The sequence below is a fragment of the Chelonoidis abingdonii genome, chromosome 10 (assembly GCF_003597395.2).
Source record: "Chelonoidis abingdonii isolate Lonesome George chromosome 10, CheloAbing_2.0, whole genome shotgun sequence".
In the NCBI taxonomy this organism is placed as follows: domain Eukaryota; kingdom Metazoa; phylum Chordata; order Testudines; family Testudinidae; genus Chelonoidis; species Chelonoidis abingdonii.
The window spans coordinates 17,637,890-17,664,623 of NC_133778.1; the positions used below are offsets into that span (position 1 = coordinate 17,637,890).

General features: G+C 44.7%; 1 protein-coding gene across 8 annotated transcripts in view; it reads right to left on the reverse strand.

Moving 5' to 3' along the window:
* Nucleotides 1–26,734, reverse strand: part of NRP2 (neuropilin 2) — a 130,750-nt gene that overhangs the window by 68,925 nt on the left and 35,091 nt on the right. For all 8 annotated transcript variants that reach the window (XM_075069985.1, XM_075069984.1, XM_032779224.2 and 5 more), the window contains exons 3-7: nt 19,151–19,332; nt 12,891–13,121; nt 12,055–12,210; nt 8,578–8,747; nt 5,076–5,231 (exon numbers count right to left, since the gene is read on the reverse strand). In XM_075069985.1, the coding sequence (XP_074926086.1) occupies nt 5,076–5,231; nt 8,578–8,747; nt 12,055–12,210; nt 12,891–13,121; nt 19,151–19,332 (895 nt within the window). The remainder of the gene's footprint in view (nt 1–5,075; nt 5,232–8,577; nt 8,748–12,054; nt 12,211–12,890; nt 13,122–19,150; nt 19,333–26,734) is intronic.

A 26,734-nucleotide genomic window follows, 5' to 3' on the forward strand; every position in this document is an offset into this window, starting at 1 on the left:
AAAGGCCTGCCTGTCCCCTCCTTACATTTCTATTTTTACTTCCGTTTTAGTCCAGCGGACAGGTCTACATGTAAAATTAAATTGATAACCAATGAGAGCTGACTCGCTTAATTAATTTGCTGCAGAAAACAGGGAAGGGGGAGGAAGCCGGGGCTGGAGGATGCCAGGGTGGGTTTTCCACCTCCTGCCTCCACTTGTAAATCAGACTCAGGACACTCTTCACCTTAAAACTTCCCCTTGTTGGCTAGGGGATTTTTTTTAAGCTGCATTAGTTCCAGCGGGTGTGGGAATCCTGCCAGCTGCCAAGTCAGAAGTGAAGCAAGAGTGAGAAAAGCACCATTAAATCCAAAAAACAGTTTATGGCTAGGGACAGTCTCTTTCCTTATTTATTTTTAGTGCTGTTTTTGTCATCATGCAATTTCTTGGGACATTCCAGAGAGAGGTTTTGTGTTTTCTAGGGTGGGGGCGGGGATAGCAGCCGCTCCTCCCCCAGCTGCGTCTCTCTCTCTCTGCACCGACTAGATTTACGGCAGGATTAGGTTACCCCATGGAGACAGAGGCCTGGAACAGAGCACGTTAACAGGATTAGGGTTTCAGGATTTGAGACAGAGAAGCATGAAGGAGAAAAGTCAGGGAGATTATTTTTCTTGCCAGATAGGGAGGACTTGAAATGAGGAGCACGGCAGCTTGGTGGCGTGAGGATCCTGAAGAAGAGGAGATGGATAGTTTTGCATTTATTAAATCCAGGAACAGTGGAGTGGGGGGCGGGGGGAAAGAAATGTTCCTGTAGCCAGACAGAAAGCAGTGCACCTCAACCTCTACACTTCACTCCCATTGCCTGCCATCAGAGCATTGCCTGAGGAATGCATGCAAGACTGGGCCCTGTGTACACTGGGCAGAGAACCATCACTGGGGCGGAATCTCTGCATCTGAGTGTGCCCTTTACTGGATCAAAAGTTATTCTCATTAAAGATATAATATAGGATCCTATATACCGAGACAAATCCTGGATCGGGGAGTCAGCTGGAACCCAAGGGCAATGGGAGCTACTGGTATGCTACAAAGGACGAATCGAGACCCATAAGCATAGGAGAGCTGGGACCTGTAGTTCTCCAAAGGCACAGCTCCAGGGGTGAATTCTAGGTCCTAATTTTCCAAATATGGACAAATCTGAAGTGATCCTTGTTTCGTCTGCACAAACAGTGGGATTTGGGAGACAGGTACCTTAGTGCAGAGCAGAGTGTAGGCTGAGGGCTAGATCTTCCCTGCAGCTCTCTAGACAGAGAAGCCACCCAGATCATTGAACACAGATGTCCAAAGTGAGAGTTCAAGTACTTTTTGTTACATCTTAAAAAAATGCCTGATAAGGGACTGATATAAATGGACACTATATTGCACTCAGAAATATGGCCCATTGGGTCCACTGATTCTCTGCTCTGTGGTGTAATTATAAACAGTGTGTGTGCGCATGGCAGAGAGGAAGCCCCCAATTCTGCCCCTTCTCTCTGTTACAGAGATAAACCACGTATTTGGGAGCGTTGGAAATTTGCATCCATATTTTGCACTTTGGGCCCACGTCTCATACACATGCGTGTGTGTACGAGAGACAGAGAGTAATGGACTAATGTATAACAGGCATGTCTGTTCCACATTCATGTGGATGACTGCGGACGTATTGCCTGTGTGTACAATTTTCTAGGCTAAATCTGGAGAGAAGCATGCCTGCAATGCCCCAGACTAAGCTGTAATCGCTTTCCTTTGCACAGCACAGCCTCCCTCACCTGTTCACTGGGAGCAGCTGGGCTGAGGAGGCAGGTTGGTGGACAGGAGCAGAAACAGAAAGACTCTGATTAGTCTTGATCTCATTCAGGCAGCATGTCTGCAATTTGGCTACGCTCCCTTCCCTCTCCCCCAATATATTAGCACTCGGCAAGACAACAACAGTCGTCCCTCACTGCCTTGAGCTCTCATTAATCTTGTTTTCCTCCAATTTATTCTCCTTTTCCTGTTCTCTTGCCTTTGGTACACTGTATCAACGCTGACAGCAGCCAGGGAATTGAAGTCTAGCCTTCAAATTCTGCAGTAAACACCACATCTGCCCACCCTTTCCTCTTCCTTGGCACTGTAAGCACTGGAGGGGAGGTCATACCTGCCCTCCACTTTTTGGAGAGAACATTATCTGCCATCCACTCCTCCTAGGCTCACTCCTCCTTTTTTGTATCTCTCTCTCAGAGGAAGATGTAGATATTAGCTGACTTGTGGGTAGCGCCAGTTAAGGTTGGCTCCCTGCCCACCTTACACAGGCAAGAGAGAGATGGGCTGTTCTATCTCTACGTGTATACACAGGAATACCAAGTCCCCTGCCCCTCCCCACTCCTCGTGGCATCGAATCAAACTGCGGCAGACTTGACAAATCTGTTTGGCATGGTTTACTCAACTATTTCACTTTGAACCGTGTGGAGAGCTGCACTGATGCACCAGGAAGAGTGTGGAATCTGCACATTAAATACAGACATCTGGGAGGTTTCCTGATGAAAGAACAGCAGTGATTAACATTAAACGGGAAGGACAGCCAGCTCGCTGGTGCTCCGTGCACCGAGCTGTGCTACAGGGCTCAGGGATGTACAGTCAAATCAGAAGTTCCGCACTCATCCTGCTGCTGCTCAGCTGCTGGAGACTGAATATGTAAAGGAGAGGGGAACAAACCAGTCACCCTGATTTCAGGCTAGGCAGGTCACCAAAAAGCAATTACTTCTCCACCAGCCTCAGGAGGTGTCTGCTAAATTGAGTCCAGCACAAGGGAGAGAGACAGAAATGAGCATAAAAGAGTAAAGAGGGAGAGATTTATATTTAAAAACTAAGGCAGAGAATGGGCTCGAAGTGGTTGTGTAGCTGAGCTGGTCTTTCTACATACAAAGGGGCCAGATCCTCAGCTGGTGTTAATGAGCACAGCTCCACTGACTGCTGCGAACTGCACTGACTCCAGCTGAGGATCTGGGCTGAAGGGTCTCACGCTTTGCAGATTCCATCTCCAGCTGGTGTAGAACTTAGCTCCATTGAAGTCAATCCAGCTGCCCTGATTGACACCAGCTGAGTTCCAAGGAAGGGAAGGATAAAGTCAGAGGTGACAAAAATCACTATCGAAATCTGCTTCACACTGAAACTGACCCTGACTTGCAAATTTCCTGCAAATGGCAATTGAAACACCAGCCTGACCAACTTGATTTTTCAGAGCACATCTTTCTAATCATAGTTTTGCCCATTCTCTGTATGCTGTGCAAAAATGGTTCCACTGAAACTTCAAACTCCCCTAATTGTATGTTTTGTTCCAGTTTGGAAACTCAGCCAAAGTTTATTAAGAGGTCTGCTAAGGCCTAGGAGCCTTCTGAGACAACCTGGGCCCAGCTGGGAGGTAGTCACAGATGCTGGATAATATTGTACTAGAACGATGTGACATTTAAGAGATGGGCCCTAGCCATCATGTGCAGCTCCAGATCCAATCTGCCCAAAAGTGTTTCGATCTGGGAGTTTGGGTCAGGACAGTCTTCAGGAAATGTGGAGTTTAATGCTTTCAGTGTGAATCCAAGGAGTGCTAGCTGATTTGTAGTGAGCTTTGAGAGGAAGGGTCGGTCAATGGTTAGGGCATTATCATAGGACACAGGAGCCCTACATTCATTTCCCTGCTCTGCTACCAACTTTCTGTGTGACCTGGGCAAGTCACTTAGCCTCTCTCTGCCTCAATTTCCCTTCCATCTCCCCCCATACCTCACCAGGGATGCTCTGGGGATAAATACATCAGTGTGAGGTGCTCAAATACAATGGTAATGGGGATCAAATAAGCACCTTAGACAGTTAGTTTGAACCTGAGACACACACTGAAAGACACTTGTGGGTAGGTGAAACCACGAGAACACAGAGAAAAGAAAATGTTTGGACAAATGGCTGCAAAGTTGAGCCAAAGGGTTTCACACTCTCTGCCAATGGAGGGCTGAGAGCCTCACTCAGGAAAAAGAAAAAGGAAGAAATAAAGTCACAGCGACATCACTTCACCTTCATCTCAGTTTTTGTGCCCAACCCTCAGCAGTTAATGTAACAGAACAGATTGTGCAGACGAAATTCTTGTTTGTGCGACAACTGCTCCTGTTCCATGCACTGTATAGTGCCTATGTAGACGATCCACTAGGGGATGCCAACACAGCAGCCAACGTCAGTGCCAACCACAACAGAGCTCTCAGGGGCATTTCAGAAGTTCCTTTAATTAAAGGGCACCAGTACAGCCCAGGTGAATAACAGTGCTGCGCCTTCCTAAAGCCACCTCTGTTTTATATACAGCCGCACTCTGTGCAGCTAGTTGTTCCCCTACCCACTCTCAATAACACAGCACCACACAAGCGTTCCTTCATTCTGCATTCATGGTGCACCCAGAGGCTCAACGATCTCCAAGGGTCAAACATCATATTACACACAACCCACCTCCCCACCCCACTACACACCTCCAGGAGCTGCGGCTACAGCAGGCACAAGCAGCACTTGCCAACTGTGATTGCTACTGCAGATCCCGTGTGCCTGACAAAGTGAATTGCTCCTCGTTATTTATTGTTCGCTTTATTCTCCGGGACACAGTGATCCCCTCTTAGGATTTGTGCCCTTTCATTTTCAGGCCTCAATAACTCCTGAATTGCAGTTTCATGTGGTTTTGTGATTGTTAACCCAGCATGGGGATGGGGCTCCAGCCATAAATGCTCAATGAATCTTGTATGGCAAAACATGGGCTGTGAAAAGCATTTTCTCCTTCATTTGCAGTCAAAGAACATACTGCAGGCTCTCTCCACTGAGCAAGACGCAACAGCAGCCAGGTTTTCTAAGGAACAGTGATCGCTCTATCGATGAGAAAGATCATTTCTGGGGAAGGCCTCCCCAGGCAGCCTGTTAGTCCCAACCAAGCAGCGGCAGCAAAACAGGCCTTACAAAATAAATCCCTAAGTCCGGAAAATGTATTTTCGCCTTTTCCCTCCCGCTCCTCCGCCGATGGCAAGGCTCTCATGGGTGCAGCTGTTAAGGGACAATGCATTTACCTTATGGTTTTTACCATGCCGGTACATCATCCAGTCCTCACCGTTGGTGCTGACCTCCAGCTTGTAGGAGTGGACATAATAGCCATTCTGCGTTTCTTTGGAGATGGCACCCTGGGTAGCAATGGCTGTCAACATGGTCAGGAAACGAAGGTCCACCTGATTGGGAGGTGAGGAGAGAAGGGAAAGGAGGACGAGGAAGAAAATGGTGATTACCATCAGTCTCACAATGGACGGGATCATCCCCTCATTTTTAAAAACTAAGGGCCAGTTGCTCAGAGGGTGCAAACCAGCATGGCTCCAATTGGTCCAGCTTGATTGGAGCGTTGCTGATTTATACCAGCAGAGGATCTAATATCCCATTTGCTTTTGTTAGAGCCTGTAGACACAGCTGTGGCTTTTGCCACTGCATTGCTTGAGTGTTCTGTGCAACAAGGGTCACACTGGTTTGGAAACCCAGCCATACTGTTCCGGGGCTGATTTTCAGACCACTTAACTGAACATGCCACAGAGAAAAAATGTTTCATGCTCTGCAGTTTTCATGCAATTTTATACTTCCAGGGGAAAGCGAGGGGGAAAGTATGTTGCAAGTGTCTCTGTTTAAGTATGAAATGGGCTAAATGACTGTGTACGAATGTGTGATTGATCACAAGGGGCAAAATCTTGATGCTCTTTCGCAGTTTGTACTCAGTCTTTAAGTAAACTCCCATTGATTTCAATGGGAAAAAAGCAGAGTTTGACCTCAGCAGGAATTTAGCTGGTGTGAGGACTGGGTGAAACTGATTAAGGACTTTGAAGTTTGGCCATAAATGAAAGTACAAAGTCTCCCCTCAGACCAGACAACAGAATTGTCACTAAAATTGAATGCTTGCATCCTTTTAAATGGGACAGAAGCCACCGGACAGAGCTTTTCCATGTAAAATAAAGCCATGATGGCCAATTAGCAAGAGCAGCAGTTTTCAATGTTTTTAATGTTTATATTAGTTATGTGGATTAAAAAAGATCACGCGACCTGACTTGGTAGCACTGCCACAAATGAAGACTTAGGGCTTGTCTACACTACCCGCTAGATCAGCGGGCAATGATCAATCCAGCGAGTGTCGATCTATCGCATCTAGTATAGATGCGATAAATCGACCGCCGAGCACTCTCCCGTCGACTCCGGTACTCCACCAGAACGAGGAGCTCAAACAGAGTCGACGGGAGAGCATCAGCTGTTGACTTACCGCAGTGAAAACACCGCGGTAAGCAGATCTAAATACATCGACTTTAGCTACGCTATTCACATGCGGTAGTGTAGACAAGCCCTTGGACATCTGCTTCAGGCAATGACATTTCAGTACCTACAGTTCTTAAAACCAGTTAGCACACACCATCTCACAGTGCTATAGCCACTCAGAAACCCTTTGTGGAGAGATAATATGTTTCTAAGGAAGGGCCTAAAGAAAGTCTTTGCTCTGACATCCAGAACTGAACTCCACACTGACAATGCTCACTCCATCTCCAGCACAATCAATATTATTCTAGCTGCACATTCACAACATTTTGTTAGGACTTCGGCCATCAGGGTGGCTGCAGAGTCAATGGTCCTTCTATGTAGCAGGAGAGTCTCTCTCTCTCTCTCTCAGCTCTCTAGAAAATCCATGGAGGTTCAGGAGGCATAAGGTCAAGTCAGGACTTGTGCAGGAATGTTAATGGGCCAGCAGCAGGGCTGGTTCCTTTCACAAAGGCAGAGTGGTTGTGACTTCCCTAAACAGCAGCTCAGCCACCGCTGACACTCTGCATGTCACAAAGGCAATAAAATAGTCCACAAGCCTTATTATGTTCAGGGGTCAGTTTAACAGCAGGACAATCAAGTAGCTCAATGCGGGAGAGGGAGGAAAGCTGAAGGTTTGGAGTGCAATGGTGGGGCTTTGCCAACGCTGGCTTTGCGTCCAGCAGAGATGCTTTCTCTCAGCGTCGCTCTGCCAGTGCTGGCTACCAGGCCCACACAGCAATGCCTGCCAGTGCCAGGGTGCCCTTTCAGCACTTGCTCGGAGGACAATGCTGGATGGGCCTCTAGCAGACCATGCTTTTGACAAAAGTGATCTAGAGGTCAGTTCAATACTGCACACTGCAGCAGCTGCCAGACAACACAAAACTGTTGCTAAGTCCAGTAGTATAGCCCCAATTCCCCATCTCCACAGCACATTAATCATAGAATCATAGACATGTAGGGCTGGAAGGGACCTTGAGAGGTCATCTAGTCCAGCCCCGCCATGATGCAGCAGGGCCAGGTAAAACCAAGTAAACACAGACCATCCCAGCAAGATGTTTGTCTAACCTGTTTTTAAAAACCTCCAAGAACGGAGATTCTACAACCTCGTTTGATAACCTATTCCGGTATTTAACTATCCTTAGAGGTAAAAAGTTTTTCTTAATATCTAACCTAAACCTCTCTTACTGCAGATTAAGCTGATTACTTCTTGTCCTACCTTCTGCACACATGGAAAACTGTTGATCACCATTGTCTTTATAGCAGCCTTTAACATATTTGAAGGCTCTTATCAGGTCCCCTCTCAGTCTTCTTTTCTGAAGACTAAACAAATCCATTTTTTTAAATCTTTCCTCATAGGTCAGGTTTTCTAAACCTTTTATCATTTTGTTGCTCTCCCCTGGACTCTCTCTAATTTGTCCACATCTTTCTTAAAGTGTGGAGCCCAAAAACTGGACACAATACTGCAGTGGAGAAGAACAATTACTTTCCATATCCTACATATGACACTCCAGTTAATACATCCCAGAAAGATATTAGACTTTTTCACAACTGTATCACATTGTTGGCTCATATTCAATTTATGATCCACTATTAACCCCAGATCCTTTTAAGGAATACCACTGCCTATCTAGTTATTCCTCATTTTGTAGTTGTGCATTTGATTTTGCCTTCCTAAGGGTAGTACTTTGCACTTGTTTTTACTGAATTTCACCTTGTTGATTTCAGACCGATTCTCCAATTTGTCAAGGTAGTTTTAAATTCTAATCCTGTTCTCCAAAATGCTTGCTATACCTCCCAGAAAATTTTATAAGCGTACTCTCCACTCCGTGATCCAAGTCATTAATGAAAATGCTGACTAGTGCCAAAGGCAGGACAGACCCTTGTGCATCCCCAGTAGATATATCCTCCCAGTTTTCATGGGCTATAACCCACTTATAGACCACAAAAGCTTATGCCCAAAGGAATTTGTTAATCTCTAAGGTGCCACAAGGACTCCTGGTTGTTTTTACTGGTACAGACTAACACAGTTACCCCTCTGAAATCCATCTTCCTAATTTGAGAGCGAACCATTGATAATTACGCTTTGAGTACAATTCTTCAAGCACTTGTGCCCACCTTACGGTATTTTCATTTAGTCCACATTTCCCTAGTTTGCTATGTGGGACTGTGTCAAATGCCTTAATAAAATCAATATATAATATTCATCCTCGATGATTTCCTCTTCCTGTCACGGGGACCTGTATTAACCTGGAGGAACTCCTTGTTGGAATCCAGGTTGGGGGTCCATCCGTTGTCATCACTGTTGAGCCGGCTCTGCTGTGGGGTCCATCTTCCATCCGAGTAGGTGGAGGAGGCACTGATCTGTTCATTGGAGATTCTGCCAGATTCCATCCCCAAAGGAACGTTGCACTGGAAGTCTGGAGCAGATGCACACACACAAATACACAGACGAGTTTACAAATTCTGTATCCTTCACTCCCAACTGGAAGTAAGCTATGAACTACTCCCCAGCATCCTAGATCAAACCCATATGTCTGTCACGATGATTGGATTTACACAGAAATATCTGTGCACACATCCAATGCAAAAAACTATTCAACATTAAGTACAGGATTGGCATTAGGTTTGCAAGACCCTCTGTAAATTAACACACATGGGGGACTCAGTCCAAATCCTTTCCCCTCTATGATAGGATTCTTCCACCTTTGCGCACCCACAACCCTTCCCCTGGCCATATCCTGTTTACGACTCCCCCAATCTCTTTTCAGGATGTGCCAAGCCCCCTCATCTGATTGTGAAGCTGCTTGGTAACTTATAACCTCTTGAATCCAAGAGGTGAATTCTAGCCAAAGCTGGGAAAGCAGGAAAGGAATGCACCAAGAAATGCACTCTCTGCCATACCCCACAGATGCCAGAGACAGATGGGAACATACATGAGGGATCAAGAGTGGCGTGCAGGTTTGAAAGATGTCTATGTGTGGGTATGTGTTGTCCTATGGGGAAGTGTGAATCCATAGGTGGCTGCATAGGGTAGACTGGCTTAAAAGGTCACTACCATTAAGACTGAGAAATCTAGAACTCAGCTTTTGGAATGTCCTCACTTTTAAGGCTTTTAAATCCACATTAACTCAGCCATGTGTCATGTCATATATTTTATGACATATGTTTCCTAAGAAACAGTAAGATATATTCCACAAAGAAAACATCAGTAGCAAGTACTACATGGGCCAGACCCTAAGCTGGTATAAACTGCTTTAGCTCTACTAACGTCCCATATGTTGAACACGGCTGAGAAACTGGGCCAAATTATGCTCTAAGTGGTGCCACTAAAGTCTCAATTTACACCAATGTGAATGAGAGCAGGATTTGACACTAACATATTTCATTTTCTGACTTTAGTCCCCTTGATTTTGTACATTTAATTTCCTTGTTTTTTAAAGACGAGAATAAAAAGGGGACAAAAACGGGGGGGGGAGAGGGAAATGGAAGGAGAGGCGACAAAATTGAAAAACTGAAGTGCCCTTAACTGAGGCATCCTTAACTCATGCAACCCTAGCTGAGGCATTTCTAACTGAGATATATTGAATGCAAGACTACTGCACAGAGGCAGCCATAATGCAAATGTCCTTAGCACAGCAGATCCTGACTGTGCATGTCCAGTATTCTAAATTGCTCTAGGTCATGGGTTCTCAGCTTGGGGACAACAGCCACCCTCCCTTTCTTTATTTCTTGTTTGAGTTTTTTTGGGGGGGGGGGGGGTAGCAGAGGCTTGAAACTTCTGAGAAGGGTGTCCTGAAACTATTTTCTGTTGTAACATGCAATCACAGTACAGAAAGGTTTTGACCACGGTCTTAGGTGAAAGATGCCATGAAGAAAAATAAAATAAAATTTCTAACATGCTTGTGTTAACTTGCTGAGTTTAAACATTCATAATTTTAAAAGAACAGAACTTATTTTTATCAAACCAAATACTTTCCCCTTCCTTAGCAAGGGCTAAAAAAACAGGATTAAGTTTGAACTTTTCTAGCTTCAGGCATTTTTAAATTAGACAAGTGCAAAATTCCAATTGGCAATTTGGGAAAGTGTATTTTGGGAAAACTGTATTTTTTCCCACTCTATCAAAAATATGGCTGCACCAATTTTGCCCAGATTTTCCAAAAATTGTTTGGATTGAGACCAGACATGGAGAGTTTCAGTACAAAAGGAATATGAAAACATTATGAACTACTGAAAAGGTGGGACTAAGATGAAAACTGCAATTCACGAGTGTGATGTTTCACTCCATATTCTTTATGAAAATATGCTTATGATATGAATATGACATAACTGAGATATACTTTATGCCAGATAGCTCATGTGAAATATTATTGGAAAGGTTATGATTTACTGAATGTGATTATCCCATGTGTCTGCCTGTAACATTTCTGTATCTGAAGTTGGGAATATTAACTACGTATGTGTATTTCAAATGTGTTACTTTGGGTGTCACCCCTAACCAGCCCTTGAGGTACAACAATGGAAAAGCCAGACAAGGCTAATGGGCCATTAGCAGAGACAATGGACTCTGAAAGGACTTAATCTTCCTGTGGACACTGGAGACAGCCTACGAGCAATGGCTGCCACAGCCATGCAGAGATATGAGTCCGAGTCACCTGCTACTGGATACCCCTCCTCCCCTTTTGGAATGCCCGTGGTTTTCCACTAGAAGACAAAGGGTTCCCGCCTTACACAAGAGCTATATAAGGCAGGGAGTGACATTGTCATGAGTTCTCCTCTGCCTCTCCACTCAAAGAGACACTGAAAAAAGACCTGGAAGAAAGAACTGAACTGGGGGGCAGAAGGGTTGAGCCCAAGCTGGGAGGGCATCTAGCTTGTGAGTAATAACACCTGAGGTCTCAAGAGGGAGACCAGTGCAGCTGCCTTTCAAGACTTTCTGTAATCTGCCTGCAACAATATCTAGGGCAAGAAATACTATTTGTAACCAATTTCTTTAGTGAAACTAGCTTAGTTTGCGTGTTTGGTTTCATTTGCTTAGTAATCTGCTATGTTCTGTCTGTTGTCTCTTATATTCACTTAAAATCCACGTTTGGTAGTTAATAAATTTATTTCTTGTTTATAATAAAACCCAGTTTATGCAATTTCTAACTGGGGGGGCAAGAAGTGTGCACATCTCTCTTCAGATTGAGGAAGAGAGCAGATTTTTATGAGCTTGCACTGTGCAGATTTTTCTATACAACGCAAGACAGTATTATTTTGGGTTTATCTCCCAAAAGGGATGTGCACATGAGTGCTGGGTGAATCCTTTCACACAGAGCTGACTTCAGTCTGTGACTGCAGTGGGGTGTGGCCCTACTTGTGTGTGTGTTGCAAGAGGTTGGAGAGCCTAATTCAACAAAACAGGGAGAGGGAACGCAAGCTGATTGAGCAGAGGAGGCTCAGTGAAATCCCAGGACATAAGGTGGCATCCCAGAACGGGGGTCCAACCTGTCACAATCAGTAACTACAGTTTCCATGCAGAAGCTAAGATATACATAGTTTCATTTCTCTCTGTACGGCTGTCTGGGAAAACAACCTCTTGAAAACACTCATCCTGGCTCACTCATACAAATGCTTGCATACATAGACACACTGAATAATGGAAACACTCCCAGAAATTCAATAAAAATCCCACACGACTGCATGAGTCCCACAAACAGGCCTGACTGTAAAAAATTTCCAACTTACTTTCCGGGATCTCCTGCTGGACCAAGTAGTAGCGGGCAGAGAAGCCATCTTTAGCCACTGCCAGATCAGTATGGAAGGTAAGCGAGAGAATACCAGTAGCTGAGCGGATCTCAGAAGGTGTCCTAGTGCCACAGTACCTGCCTATCAAAGGGCCAACTGCAAAAGAAAGAGCAGAAAATAGGCCCAGCCTTTTGGTTGGACTCTTTAGTCTTTATCTAACCTGACAAGTCAGTACTACTTGGCAAGAATACATTGGTAGTGGATAGGGAGTAATAATCAACCCTGCAGAACCAATCTGGATGAAATGAAGGAATTTTGGTTGATTAGTTTCTATCACTTACATTTTTACAAGAACAGAGGTAGATCAAGTGTAGTATCAGTTTGTTCACCTCTCCGAATTTCTTGTGCACATCTGTGTGTCCATCTACCTGCATCTGTAATGCATGTACTATATAACACATCTGATACATCCTCTATGGGACAGACATTCTCTACTTGCAGGAGATGGACTCAATGATCAATAGATCTTTTTCATCTCTAACTCAAATGATCCAATGATAAAATGAGAAAATTAAAGGTGTAGGTTCATCAGTAATATGAAGTCTACGCTGACACTCCATGGGGACAAACCCAGTATTAGGGACAGATAGGATTTGCATCATCACCATATTTAACAGCTGAGAAAAGGTCAACAATATTTTGCATTTGTTACTGGTGCAGAATACTGACAAGTCATGCCCTCTATGGAATTTTCCAGACTCATCATTACAGCTGGTTAACAGGAGAATAGCCAGACATGGAGAAAAGCCTTGGTGATACATCACCTCAGTGCTTACCTTGAGAAATGCCATCCCAGATGTCCAGCCAATCATACTTGCAATCTCCCTCTCCGACCTGCAAGGGGTCATGCTCTAGGTCAAAGGTCATAAACTGAAGGATGATTTCCATCTTTGGCTTGGCCATGATGGTGAAAGTGCAGTCCAAGTTGTGGGGATACTTATCAGGGAATCCTGGGGACTCAATAGTGCCGTTGGAGCCGGTGAAGTTTCTAGAACAGTCTTCAGAGCCTGCAGGGGTAGAAAAAGCGGATGTAACTAACAACAACAACATGGCTGACATTGACAACTCTCGCCTTCTTGTGCGCTTGGCAATAGTCACTCTGTATCCAGAGCGTTGTCAGGATTTTTGCTGGCAACTTCTTGGGACACTAGAGCTTTGTACATTTCATAAAGACAGAGGGTGAGCTTGTTAAATAATTCCAACGGACTTTGGACTGAACATCTCATGTTCACTGTAGACGAGTGCTTAGACTGCTTTGAAAACCTCACTCAGAATTGATAGCTAATCCTGCTGGAAATACTCTGAAAATGGTACTAAGGGAATAGGAAAGCCCAAAAGGTTGGGAGGCCAAGCTGCACTGCAACGCAACAACACCTGTTGCAACACAGTGTTATAATGTCACCATGCCAGCAGTACAGAGGTTATGCTCTGAGGGAACAGCATGGTCAGCAGTAGTGGGTCAGGCATGAGGAAGGGTTTGCTGTTCTTTTTCACTCTTCCTACAGTCTACGGATGGGTTCTTGGAGCATGGGGTCTTCTTAGCTGGCACTGTGAAATGAAGACTCCAAGATGCAACCATTCTTGTGACGGACCATCACTAACAATGGATCTGGACCCACCATGTTTGGGGTCAGATCAGCAGACTGCAATTGGGCTAGTGTAAATAATATACTGGTTCCCCCAGCATATTGTGGGAAGGCAGGGGGAGAAATGGTCATAAGGGGTAAAAGACATATGGCCAGACTAAAGACTTAGCTCTGTACGGCTATATTTGGGGAACTAGCTGAGGGAATCACAACCCACAATCAGGGAGAATGACTGACCTAGGGACGAAGGAGAAAGGAATGGAATCTGGCAGGGTCGAAGAATTGTCTAATTTTTAAAAAGAGATCTCCCTGACCTACTGATTTTGTGTCTGTCTGCTTATCTATCTTAGAACTTAGCACTAGCACCCATCACTGCAGTATCTGAGGTAAAATTTCCTCTTGAGAGTCATGAGATCTGGGTTATTTTCCCAGCTGTGGCACAGACTTCCAGCAAGGCCTTGGGCAAGTCACTTAACCTTTCTGTGCCTCAGTTTCCCTATCAGCAAAATAGGGATACTAAGGTTTACCTAGAAACAATGCTGTTGTGAGGCTTACTTCAGTACTGCTTGTAAAGCCTTTCAAAACCCTCACATGGGCAATTGCTGGTGAAGTATAAATGAGCAACGATTCATTATCGCTATTATGTATTTTATTTTCCATCAGAGTGGCAATTAGCAGAGCAACCTCTCTGCAACTTCACCCAAAGCCTAGGACCCTAGCTGTAGAGCGTATGGTCCAGCCTATGTCTCCAGACTGTGGCTGCTGAAAGATTTTGGCGGTCGGAGGACTGGTGTGTGTGTGCGCGCACGTGCGTGTGTGTGAGAGAGATTCTGTTGACAGGAGGAACAGAGCGCTCTTTCTCTCTTATTCAGCTCTCTGCACCAGAAATGTTAGTTATTTCTATTCTTGAGGAAGACTTTCTGATTGCCAACAGCGGCAGACAATGTTACCACTTATTTATTGCTGACCTTGACGCTGGCCTCCCTCGTATCACAGCCTGCTCAAGGTGCCTCGGGGTGGTGGGGGAGAAGAGGAGGTTGTGTCCTATTCATACCATGGCTGCTTTAAAACCACTGCTCTTTAGAGGCTGGACAATTGACAATGGAAATCTCTAGCCTGTGGGCCATCGGAGGGGCAAAGAGGGTGTTACAGTGGCTTCTATCCCCATGACTGTAATAGAGGCTTAACATTCAACTAAGGTTTTGACTTTTGCTTGATAAGGATGCTGTGCTTCTCCTCTATAAACTCACTGCTCCCACTCACCCAGTTGGTGCAAGTCTTCTTGGGACCAAGTGGAGCCTTGTTATTAAGATCTGCACTAGCCTACCCAAGTTAGGAGAGCAACTTGGGACAACAGCTGGACCATTGGTCCTGTAGTACCTCTTGGTGGAGTAACATTGAGAGGAACTTCTTAACTGACGATAGGAGAGCGGCCAGCTTCTTTAGTGTGATAATGCAGAGGGAAATAGAAGAGGCCAAGCACAAATCGCAAGACAATACAATGAACAAGAATAAGACTGTATTTACTCCTGATCAAATAAAAAGGCAGCCAGATTTATGAAGAGACTAATACACACTCCCAGCCAAGGAGGAAAGCACAGAAATATTCAATAAACCAGATGTTGACTGTCAGGAAATGTCCTCTAGGGACTATAGAGCAATGTAACTGTGATACTGTGAGATAGCAACGATTTCCTCATTTGGGTCGCTTGTAGCGGTTAGTATCTTTGTCAATAGCTTGACTGTAACCAGCAAACAATGACTAGCTTTAAAGGTAATCCGCAAATAATAAATGGAAATCATGTTTACTTTAGCAATATGTGCTAATGCTCCCACTCACCAGGCTGAGAGAACAATTCAGCACATAAACAGCTAAAAGGAAACCACTCAGGGCTTGTCTACGCTGGCACTTTACAGCGCTGCAACTTTCTGGGTCAGGGGTGTGAAAAAACACACTCAGGAGCGACAAAAGTTTTAGCGCTGAAAAGCATCATGCATCCGACGAAGTGGGTATTCATCCACAAAAGCACATACTCCAATACGTCTGTTAGTCTATAAGGTGCCACAGGAATCTTTGCTGCTTTTACCAGTATAGACAACGCTTTAACATCAAGAGCCGCGCTCCCAGTGAGAAAGCTACTACCCTTCGTTCAGGATAGTTTTTTTTTATCACCAGGAGAGCTCTCCCCCGGTGATAAAGTCTGACTACACTCCCCATGTCACAGTGTGGCCGCACTGCCACGCTGTAACATGGGCAGTGTAGACACACACAACAGGCCTGTCCAACTGCTCTGTCATGCCCCAGAGGCAGGGATGGCTGGGGCCATAAAGTTCAGATCTGATCTCTCCCTAAATATAGTGGCATTTGAGGAGATGGTGTTGGTTTGGAGCAATCTTTCCTGGAAGCATTAATATCATGGCTATATACATGAACTCCTGCATAAAGGGGAGTGGGTCATTTTTCTTTTTTTGGAATGGTTTTCAAAGTGCGCTTAATTTATTATTCTTCCATTTTTAATAATAAAAAGGAGCTTTCAAAACTCTACCAGGTAATAAAAGAAATAAGAACTAACCTGGGATGTACCTGGCAGCAGAGCTTCCTTAGTATGAGGGGGTGTCATGGGGCCAAACTTTTGAAAAGCATAATGATTCTGGGGGTCCAAACCTGAGACATCCTTAATGAGGCCTGATTATCAGAGGACAAGTGTGCTCGGCATTTTCTGAAATTCAAGGCTCTGTTAAGCTGTACTGCTTGAGTTGGGTGCTCAAGCTCATTAGGCATGTTTGAAAATTGTGACCTGGATGTCATCTTTTGGGGGTGTCACAGCAAAACTGACCAATACAAAACCAGGGGACTTAACCATTAGGACGCAGCTGTTTATATGCTGAGTGCCTCTCTTAATTTTGTGTGTGTGTCACTGACATGGAGTATCTTAATTGGATGCCCTTTAAAGCCAGTGGAACTTCACTGGATAAGCACCAGTTCTGAATGAACTTCAGCTCTGATCCATCCGCCCTATCTATTTGTCCATAAACAAAAGGCAGGCTTTGTTTATCCCTCAGATCTGAGGCCAGAGACCCTCCTACCCACTAAAGATGGTTTCAGGGAACACTGATCTCTCTGGGTGAACAACTGGCTTCAGTGCCTCCTACCCTCCAGGAACTGAAACCTTGCTTATGTTTTGAATTTTGTCTAGTGGTTTCAAGCCAAGAGCCCTCTTCAGAGAGGACAGTGAGCATTTTAACAGCACTCAGTACCAACAAGGAGGCCTATACTTGATGAAGCCCCAGACCAAGGCCGTCTACCTGAAGGGAAGTATATTTGTCTAGGGAATCCAAACTGAAGGACAGGAAATGAGAAAACTCACTCCTGCCTTCCTCCTACTCCTTCTGCCTCTCTGATGCAGCCCTTACTTCCTCTTCCTCCAATGGTCTTTTCCCATGACATTAGCCCCTTCCTGGTTCGTACTCAGTGGACAGAGTGCTTCTCACTCCCTGCCCATTGTACCTCCCTGCCAGCCGGCCTCGGCACGGTGTCACTGCCTGGTTTTGTGTCAGCTCAGCCTCATCCTGGCCACTGCTGCATATTGGAGTACTCCCAGGCCTGCTTCATGAAATAAAAGTCAGGACCTGGGACGGGCAGCAAGGGCGACTGGGACAAGGCACACAGGAGGGACTGGGACAGGACCAAGGGTTATGGGTAGGAAGAGGCAAAACAGCCCTGGTTTGAGTCAATTATCTTCCCTCCTGCACAAAGACTCATCCTGATCCCTGCCTCAGCGTCCACTATTCCCTCAGCAAATCTCACGAAAACAGCCAGTCCTGATGGGTTAACTAACCAATTCAGGATTAATCAACGTTCAACCATTAAGTGAGACAATAATGTCATGAATAGGCTAGTGTATATGTGCACCACTGCCCTCTACTGGATGGAAAAAGAACTGCACAACTATGTGCCAGAGGCTTTACATGGCCACCACCTCATAACGATTCTCCATTTTAACGAGTCACCCCAGGAACAGATAGATACCCTGATAGATTTTTTTAATCCACCGCCCCCCCTTCTAAATTAAAGTCAGGAAGTCCTATTTCATTTATACTCCCATCCCCAGTCAGCCGGTCATCAGCACCCGAGTCTGTGAGTATGTCTCTGTGTATTTACAAGCATCTGTCTCTAAATAACATATAACTGTGCTCAAAACCACTAAATACTTATGTGCTTGTATTACGATTCTGGAAAAGAAATAAACAAAGCTGCGCCTATTTTTGATTCTCCAGTATATTCATGTATTTGTTTCATATTCTGCTGATGATGTGACAGTCGTGTGTTTTCTTCCAGTACTCTAGCAACGGAATGTGGGCACAGGGCCTGGTCCTATGACAGATAGCTTCGGGGATCCTTGTGCAAAACATACTTATGCCCCTCATGTGCACAGAAGCTCTCTCTTGCTCTCTCTCTCTCAGGGTTACTGTACACTAGAAGCGCTGTAGCGCATCTAGTGAAGACACTCCTTGCCTATGGGAGAGCGCTCTCCCATTGATGTAAGCCATCTCTGAGAGAGGTGGTAGCTATGTCCATGGGAGCAGCTTTCCTGCCGACATAGCGCTGTCCAGACTGATGCTTAGGTCAGTGTAACTTACATCGCACAGGGGGGCGGAGCGGGAGGGGAAGACATTATTCACACCCCTGAGCGACATAAATTATACCGACATAAGTTGAAGTATGTACAATCCCTCAATCTCTCCTCTCTCTCTCTCTCACACACACACACAAACACAGAGTTCCGTATTTTCTTGAGACTACTTGTTCTCATGCATACAGTTCTGACAAATATTTAGACAGAGCTGATATAAAAAGGGCTTTTGAGCAGCTTTTACTTTCTTCCAGAATAGTTTTGTATAAAACAGAATTATGAATAGTTCCTTCCTGTTATACTGAACTCAAGAGCCGCCTGTCTGACTCCCTTGCTGACACTGCAGGCAGCAGCCCCTTTAAACAAGAAGTCCACCCATTACAAAAACCCTTGCCTTCCAGAAAGAGAAAACAGAGTCATTGATCAGTGCTTAAGTTGTATATCCACAGGAGCTCTACACAGTTCTAAAGGAGGGACAATCTTCATTTAGTCCTCACTTAACAAAGCGCTTACATGCTATGAAGAAAAGATAGAGTGTTTGTAGTTCTGGAATGCAAGAAAATTTAATGAGGAAATCTGCTTTTCATGCCAAGATATGAATCAAAAAGCACTATAACACACCACTAAAATCTTTACCTTCTTGGAAATGTGATGAAACAGACTTGCCAAAAAAGAATACCCTTTGTACTGAGCATGTGCCAAAAACCGTACTGAAAATGTGGCTTATGGGATTTGCTCTGTGATGATCCCCATGTCAACTTCTGGGAAGATAGGTGCTGTAGGTCGGCCAGTCCAAAGTCTGCCTTTGACACTGACCTGTCTTGTAGATCTCATAGCGCAAAGAGAAGCCAGCGCCTTGCCGTGCGTAATCCGAGGTGAACTTAATGTAGAGAGAGGAGCCTGAGGAGATGATGGTCGGAGGAGCGATGTTCCCACAGTGTTTGCCCAGCAGGTCTGCCGACTCGCTGTCGCCATCCCGTATCTCGATAAAATCATATCTGTCCAAGGGAGTGAAAAGGGAGACAGAAGAGACATATGACAAACAGGGTTGAGTTACAGAATGTACAGCACGATCACAATGCGTCCTTCTTCCCACTCTATATGTACTTACATATTTCACAGAAGCATCTCCCTGGCTGCTTGTTTCACCCATATAACCCCCTTGCTTGCAACTCTTCATTTCCACTGAAGTAGGCACAAGCTACTTGCCTTCAGCTTTTGGCCCTTTATGGCTTATGCCTGTCCTAACTAGGATCTCTAATCCGCTAGACAGATGTAAACTCTCACCTCCCCTCTGCCCACAATGTCACCTTTGATTGCCCATTTGCCAAATATTCAGACAAGCAGTCATCATGCAGTCTCCCATGCTACCACTTATGCAAAGGAGAAGCACCCTATAAAAATCTTCCAGGCCACTATTCTCCTTTACATCTCTTCTTAAAAGGTGCACTGTCCCACGATTCCTACAGAACACTTGGCATTTCTTAGACAGCTGGTCTGCTGTGATCACTGCTTATTCCACTGTTCATAATGGCCTCACTGCTTCCTTGTCTCCCAGCAGTTTGCTGTATCCACCTGTTGTCTTTCATCTTAAACGTTGGGGCCTGGGTCATCTCTTTGTTATAGTCTGTACAGCCCCTGGCACAATGGGGCTGAGGCCTCTAGGTGCTACCCACAATACAAATAATAAACAATATTAATTATAACACACACCTCCCTCTACTGAAACTTTGCTCCTAGACTTACCTCCCATCCCATAACTAGCTTGTGTGTTTTCTTTCCCTCAATTCCTTCCCTTGTTCTCTCTAGTCAGTTGTATTATTTGTTATTTATATTCAGCTCTCAGATATCGCTCTCTGTCCAAATGATCATTCACTCTCCAAGCACTCCTGCACAGTAGGTACATTACTATAATTATCCCTATTCACACTTGCCAGAGAGGTAAAGATGGGATTTTCAAATGCACCTAAGTGATTTAGGAGCACAAGTCCCAAGGGGTTTGACAATCCCTCCCTAGATGACTTGCCCCAGGGCACACAGGAGGGCAGTGGCAAAGACAGGAATAAAACATTCTTAACCGCCAGACCTATGCTTATTTCTCTAGCCTACTTGGTAAGAGTTCCCATTCTAACACTCTCTATACACAAGTTTCCATACCTTTCACTTCAGTTGACTTAAGTGGGTTATCACATTATCCATATGACCATCAAGTAGGGGTGGAGGTATTATATCTTGTGCCTAACCGTGAAGTCTTTACACACGTCCCCTATCGGCTTCAAAGGAAGTTCATGTAACAATTTAAGGATTAGTGAACATACACACAGACAACCAGCTCAGTCCATGGAAGGCAGAGATGGGCCCAAGACAAAACTCCAGATCCAAACACCTTCAGAACTTGGGCAATTCGGGTCCATATCCGGAAGCAGATCCTCAACTGACATCAACAGATCTATGTCAGTTTACACCAGTTTAGGATCTGACCCCCTAAATTTAGTAGTCGAAAGCCATCTGTAACAACATGGATAACAATGGCTGCAGGTATACAAAAGTTAGACAAGCAGTAAATGCTCAAACAACATGGCCATTTAACCATTTAGTTCAACCATTTAGTTCAACACATATATCATACCAAATGTGACATTATAACAAATAGAGGCAGCGCGGCCCAGTGCACAGAGCTCTGCCCTAGGATTTAGGTTCTATTCCTGGCTCTGCCTCTGGCCTGTCAGGTGATGTCACTGCCCCGTGCCTCATTTTCCCCATCTGTAAATCCAGGATAATGATATTTATCTTTGTAAAGCACTTTGAGAACGATGGATGAAAAGTGCCAGATAAGGGCTGGGTATTATTATCATTAATCTACCAGCTCCTCCTAAAGCACTGAGTGAAACCCTAAATGCAAATACTGGGGAGCTAATGGCAAATTTATGCCTAAGTTAAGCACCTGCAGCCTGTATTTTGGTGCTGTTTGGCACACAGATACCCAAATTCCATTTGACATGCCTAACTAGACATTTGTAAACCCAGATTAGGCATTTGGGCACTCAGTGTGGGTGCCAAAGTTTGGAAACCGCACTCTGTAATGCACATAATCATCATCAGGTGCACACACTGCTGAGAGAAGAGACATAAATGTGACTGTTGATAACGAGGTCTAATTAATCACATACAGAACCTTGCTGTGATCAGCACTTGGGCAGACACCATGCAAAATATAGAGAGAGAGAGAAAGAGAAAGAAAGAAATGAAACCCTCAAGGCTATCAGAGAGGGGCCCAAGTCACAGAATTCAGATCGGGGGTAGCCATGTTAGTCTGTATCCGCTGTATCCAGACAGGGCCGGGGCTTTCATTTAGGCGACTTAGGCAGTCACCTAGGGTGCCAGCATTATGGGGGGGGGCAGCATTTTGCCGGGGGGGCGGTAGGCGGCTCCGGTGGGGCGGTAGGCGGCTCCGGTGGAGCTGCAGCAGTTGTACCTGCAGAGGGTCTACTGGTCCCGCGGCTGGTCCCGCAGTCCGGTGGACCGGCGCAGGCATTTCGTGACGGTCCCAGGTCCGCTGGTCCGCTGGTTGTCCCATGGTCCTCCCGTCTCCCCCATGGTCCTCCCGCTCTTGGTCCTTCCTGCAGCCGCGGCTCCGGTGGAAGAGAACCTACTGCCGCACGGCCATGCCTACTGTGCAAGGCACAATGACAACCAATCCATTCACGTCGGCACCGGTGGACCTGCCGCAGGCATGCCTGCAGCAGGTCCACCGGAGCCGCGAGACCCGCGCGCAGGGTGGCGAAATGGCCCAGCCCCTAGGCACCAGAAACCCTGGCGCCGGTCCTGTATCCAGATAGTTAGTCTACTATCCACCGGACTCCTTGCTGTTTTTGAGAATTCAGATCTACAGCCAGATTTCAAATCATCCAAAGCTTAATGGTGTTGGATCCTTACCAGTGTGCCAAGACCATTCTGTCTATTATGCTGACCAATATAATCTTATTGTTTTTTTGCATTCCCCTGTCTGTCTGTATCCACCTGTTTTTCTTGTCTTACACTTACACTGTAAGCTTTTAGGGGGAGGGACTGTTTCTCTGTTCAGTGTGTGTACACAGCCTGGCACAATGGAGTCCTGGTCCACAACTAGGGCTCTTAGGCGCTACAAATAAATAATAATTCTGGTTTTAGTTTGGCCCATTGTGATAAAAGCCCACTATGAAATTCTCACGTTAATCTAAAACTCCCCCTGAACCCCTTGGCGTGTTCCTTTTGCCGCATGTCTAGTGGCAGGGTAACACTTGTATCTCTGTGTGGCAGAAAAATAGTTTTTACTTGAACATCACGCAGTCTTTACACACTTTCTCTCTCCTTTCTGTGTTTAGTCTCTGACCAGCCTACCATTATTTACAAAAAACTACCTATCTTTCTTTCTCTCTTTATTTGCTTAGCATCAACCTGTGAAAACAACATGCTATGCATCTTCTCCTCCGGGAGATAGGAGAACGCAGAAATGTTACAGTGCCAGGCCTTTTACTATCCACTTTGTCACAAGATCCTCTATTTGGAAACTGAGAGTTGAAAGAAGAAGTAGCTTGTTGGACACAGAAGGAGTCTCATGTGACTCATTCCTCTTCTGCAAGACACACATACCTCATTAAGCAACAACCCCAGAACTAAATGTGCTGCTCAGAAAGGATGGCAGTCCGGATAGGCCAGGTCTCACTCCTTTCAGGGAGTTAATCAGGCTGAACTCCAACTGAAAAATGCCTGAAGCTAAAGTGCTATCTATACTTCGCCAGGCACTGAGTTAGCAGTAACTAACCAGCCTATAATTTGGTGACAAATACAATTTGGTTGGCCAGCGTGAAAGAAACCAAATCACATTTAAAACCTCCTTTAAAAGAGTGATCTACCAAAGGAAGAACATGCATGGGGCTAGATCCTCAGCTGGTGTATGGAGTTACACTGATTTACACCAGCTGAGGATCTGGCCTCACACAGGATATCTAAGCAGCTTCCATTAGTGCATTAAGCAATATGATTAGCATTTGTCACATGTGGTTTGTTCTCTCTCTCATCCTCTCCTCAGGGGAAAAACTGTAGGTGTAGAGCAACGCTTTGTTTTGGTAGGGTTTTGTTTCTCTGTTTGTTTCAACCACAGCTCAGCAAACAGAGGAGACATTTTTTTTCTAGTGAACATCTACTCCAATTCAAAAGACTTTTTTTTCTAACCACCTCTGCAGCCCTTTCACATTCAGTGAATATCTGTGTGGTCCCGAGTTAACTAGCATGAATTCTTGAATATTCATCAAAAGTGAATTTCAAGTTGTACATTTGATTATAGAATTTGCCATTTGTGCTGAATAAGTTGGTTTACATCCCTGTAAGTCAAATCGCGTCGTTTCTGTTCTCTCATTTATATAACTCAACAGCACAGCAGGAATTTTGAGTTCATGCTGTCTCCGTGACATAAATCAACCAATCAGTACCCAGAAGAAAAGATACATGACTTATGCAATCAAGCAACACGTTATGAAATGACAAGATCTATAACATCCTGTAGACCAAGAATTAGTGAATAATTTCAAAAAACAAATAAAACTCGTGAATTTTGCTATCTGCTCAAAGACAATTTGCAAATAGAAAAAAAAAGGCTAAATACATCTAATGAGTTATTCACTGGGGAATAATTGCTCCTCTCTACATTAAAACATTTGGCCTCATCCAAGCATCTAAAGAGGAGTTTTCTCCTCATGAAACTAATCCTTAATAAATCAAATCTTACAACCAACTAAATAAGTCTGCAGGAGGTGAAGAGATCGTTTTTGCCAAATGTGAAATTAATACAAACACATAAGGGATTTTTGTTGTTGTTGTTGTTGTTGTTAAAAATCTTGGCCCAAACCCTGCAGACCTTACTCAGGCAAAATTCTCATTATGTTTTTACAGTACTTATAAACAGATCTGCAAAGTGGGACAGTATTCACACCGGGATATTACTTCTGCCAGAATGCACTATAAGAGCATTTGCTTTCTTTACTAGCTAGACTTCATGTTTGATTCCTTAAAAGTGAAAGAGCAAATATGTTCATTCCAAGAATTCACATACTAAATTGAGAATCCAGGCTAACTTCCGCAATGGAGACTGCTCATTTTCTTTCACACTTAGGTTCTGCCCACACACTGGCCCAAGCTCAAGTACGTTGTTAAATGTAGTTCTGTTACGGTGAGGTCACTGGCCAAACCATGTTAAAATCTGGCTTTGCTAGAATTTTGTTTATGTTGAGTTTAAACACAATTTCCAAACTTGGTTCCTTTTCCAGTGTGTTTGGGGGGGTGGGGGGGAAAGAACCCTTTGGATTTTTTCTGCAGTTACAGTTTCATTTCCAGACGGTTATGGAACGGCTCATTATTGGGTGGGGCAACATAATAGCATGATGGCATCTGAACTCTCTCAGCCAATCACAAGACAGCTGGTTTTCATTTATATGCAATACTATAATTCCATTGGTTAATTAAACATAGCCCAACACAAGGCACAATTTTACTGGTTAGCTGAACTACTAAGTCATATCTGTACACGGGAAACTACTGTCAAATACCATAGCCAATTCCTATTCCAATCCCCAACAAGACAGTGATGCAAACGGTTGGCCCAGCAGTCAACACCCATTACAAGAAAACGTGGTCAAGGGATTTTTTACATGGATGCAGACCACAGTCTGCATCAATGGAACAACTACTCGCAACAGCAGCTTAAGGAGGAAGCGGAGTTACTGGGCTCGAAACAGTCTCAAACACAGGGTTGTGTTTATCCTCAGCATTGCACACACATCATTGGGTATTTTGTGATGCAGCTAGTAAAAGTCGAAGTGCTTCTGCCTACCTAAGCAATGGGGGGAGAGAGCAGAGAGAGGGGAATACATGCTTAGCTACTCTTCTTGAAATTGCTTAACAAAGTGAGTCAGAAAACTTCTATCACTTACAAATGGAGTTGCAATTTATTAAAGATTCTTTCTTAACAGAAAATGACCTTGCTTTACCGGTGTTAAGAGAGTTTTTATAATTCAGTATAAGGGCTTTTAATGTCTCTACTACTCACCCTTCTTTCTTTTTTCTTATTGCCAGCCCTGTCTATTGCTCAGTATCTTGCCACTCTGTGTTTTCTCCAGTTTGTAAGCAGCTTTGGTGTTCGTCCTTAGAACAAGGAAGGCCAGGTTTGGGGTTGCAGACATTAGTATTGTGGTATTGTAAGGTTACACTGGCAACCAGTTCATATGTTGGAGTGAATCCAGCTTGCCTCACTCACAGGCGTAGTCTAAGTGCAATCAGTGTGTGACTTTCACAAACTAACCAAAGTCCTGCCCCATTTTGCACCTCAGTTCTTTCTTGCAGCTTGGCCCCAAAATGGCATCCAGATAGGCAAAGAGCTACGCTGCTCCTTGGGATGTAGCTACACCAACGCTTTCTCCTCACAATTGATCTAAGCCAACATATACCTCCACCCTTGCATGGTCCCAGGAACATACAAAGTCCAGAAACATCAGTATACACCTAGCAACAATGTAACCAGATACCTCTGGGCTCTCCAGCAGACTCGCCCTGAGGCTACCCTGCTGAGCAACACAGCCAAAAGTGCAGAGCCCAAATTCATGTCGCTCAGTGCACGATCAGAGATCAACAAACCTACTGTCAACCACATCCTCCTAGCTGCTGAGGCCAGCGTCATCCAAACATGATAAGATAACACTGCAGGGACATGTAAGCAAGTGGTAGCCAGAGGAGGAGGGGATGCAGTCACTGGGAATGGAAAAACAAAAAAACTTAAAAAACAGACTCCAACGAGAAACTGCAGAACTGGAATTAAATTGCAAATTGGACACCGTCAAATTAGGCCTGAATAAAGACTGGGAGTGGATGGGTCACTACAAAAACTAATTTCCTCCTGCTGATACTCAGTCCTTCTTGTCAACTGTTTGAAATGGGCCACCTTGGTTACATTGGCCTCATTAGCACTACAAAAGTGATTTTTACGCTCATGGTATTCACCCCTTCTTGTAACCGTTGAGAATAGCCCATTTCCACCTTAATTGAATTGGCTCACTAGCACTGACACCCCCCTCCTGCACTGGGCAAGGCAATTCCCATCTTTTCATATGCTGTGTATTTATACCTACCTACTGTATGTTCCACTCAATGCATTTGATGAAGTGGGTTTTGGCCCACGAAAGCTTATGCCCAAAAAATTTGTTAGTCTCTAAGGTGCCACAAGGACTCCTCATTGTTTTTGCTGATACAGACTAACATGGCTACCGCTCTGAAATCTGGGAATGAAAAGTAGAGCTTAAAACAGGACAGAGAAAAACCTTTACGACTTCCCATCATAACCCCTGTGCCTACCATGGAAGCCTGAAAATT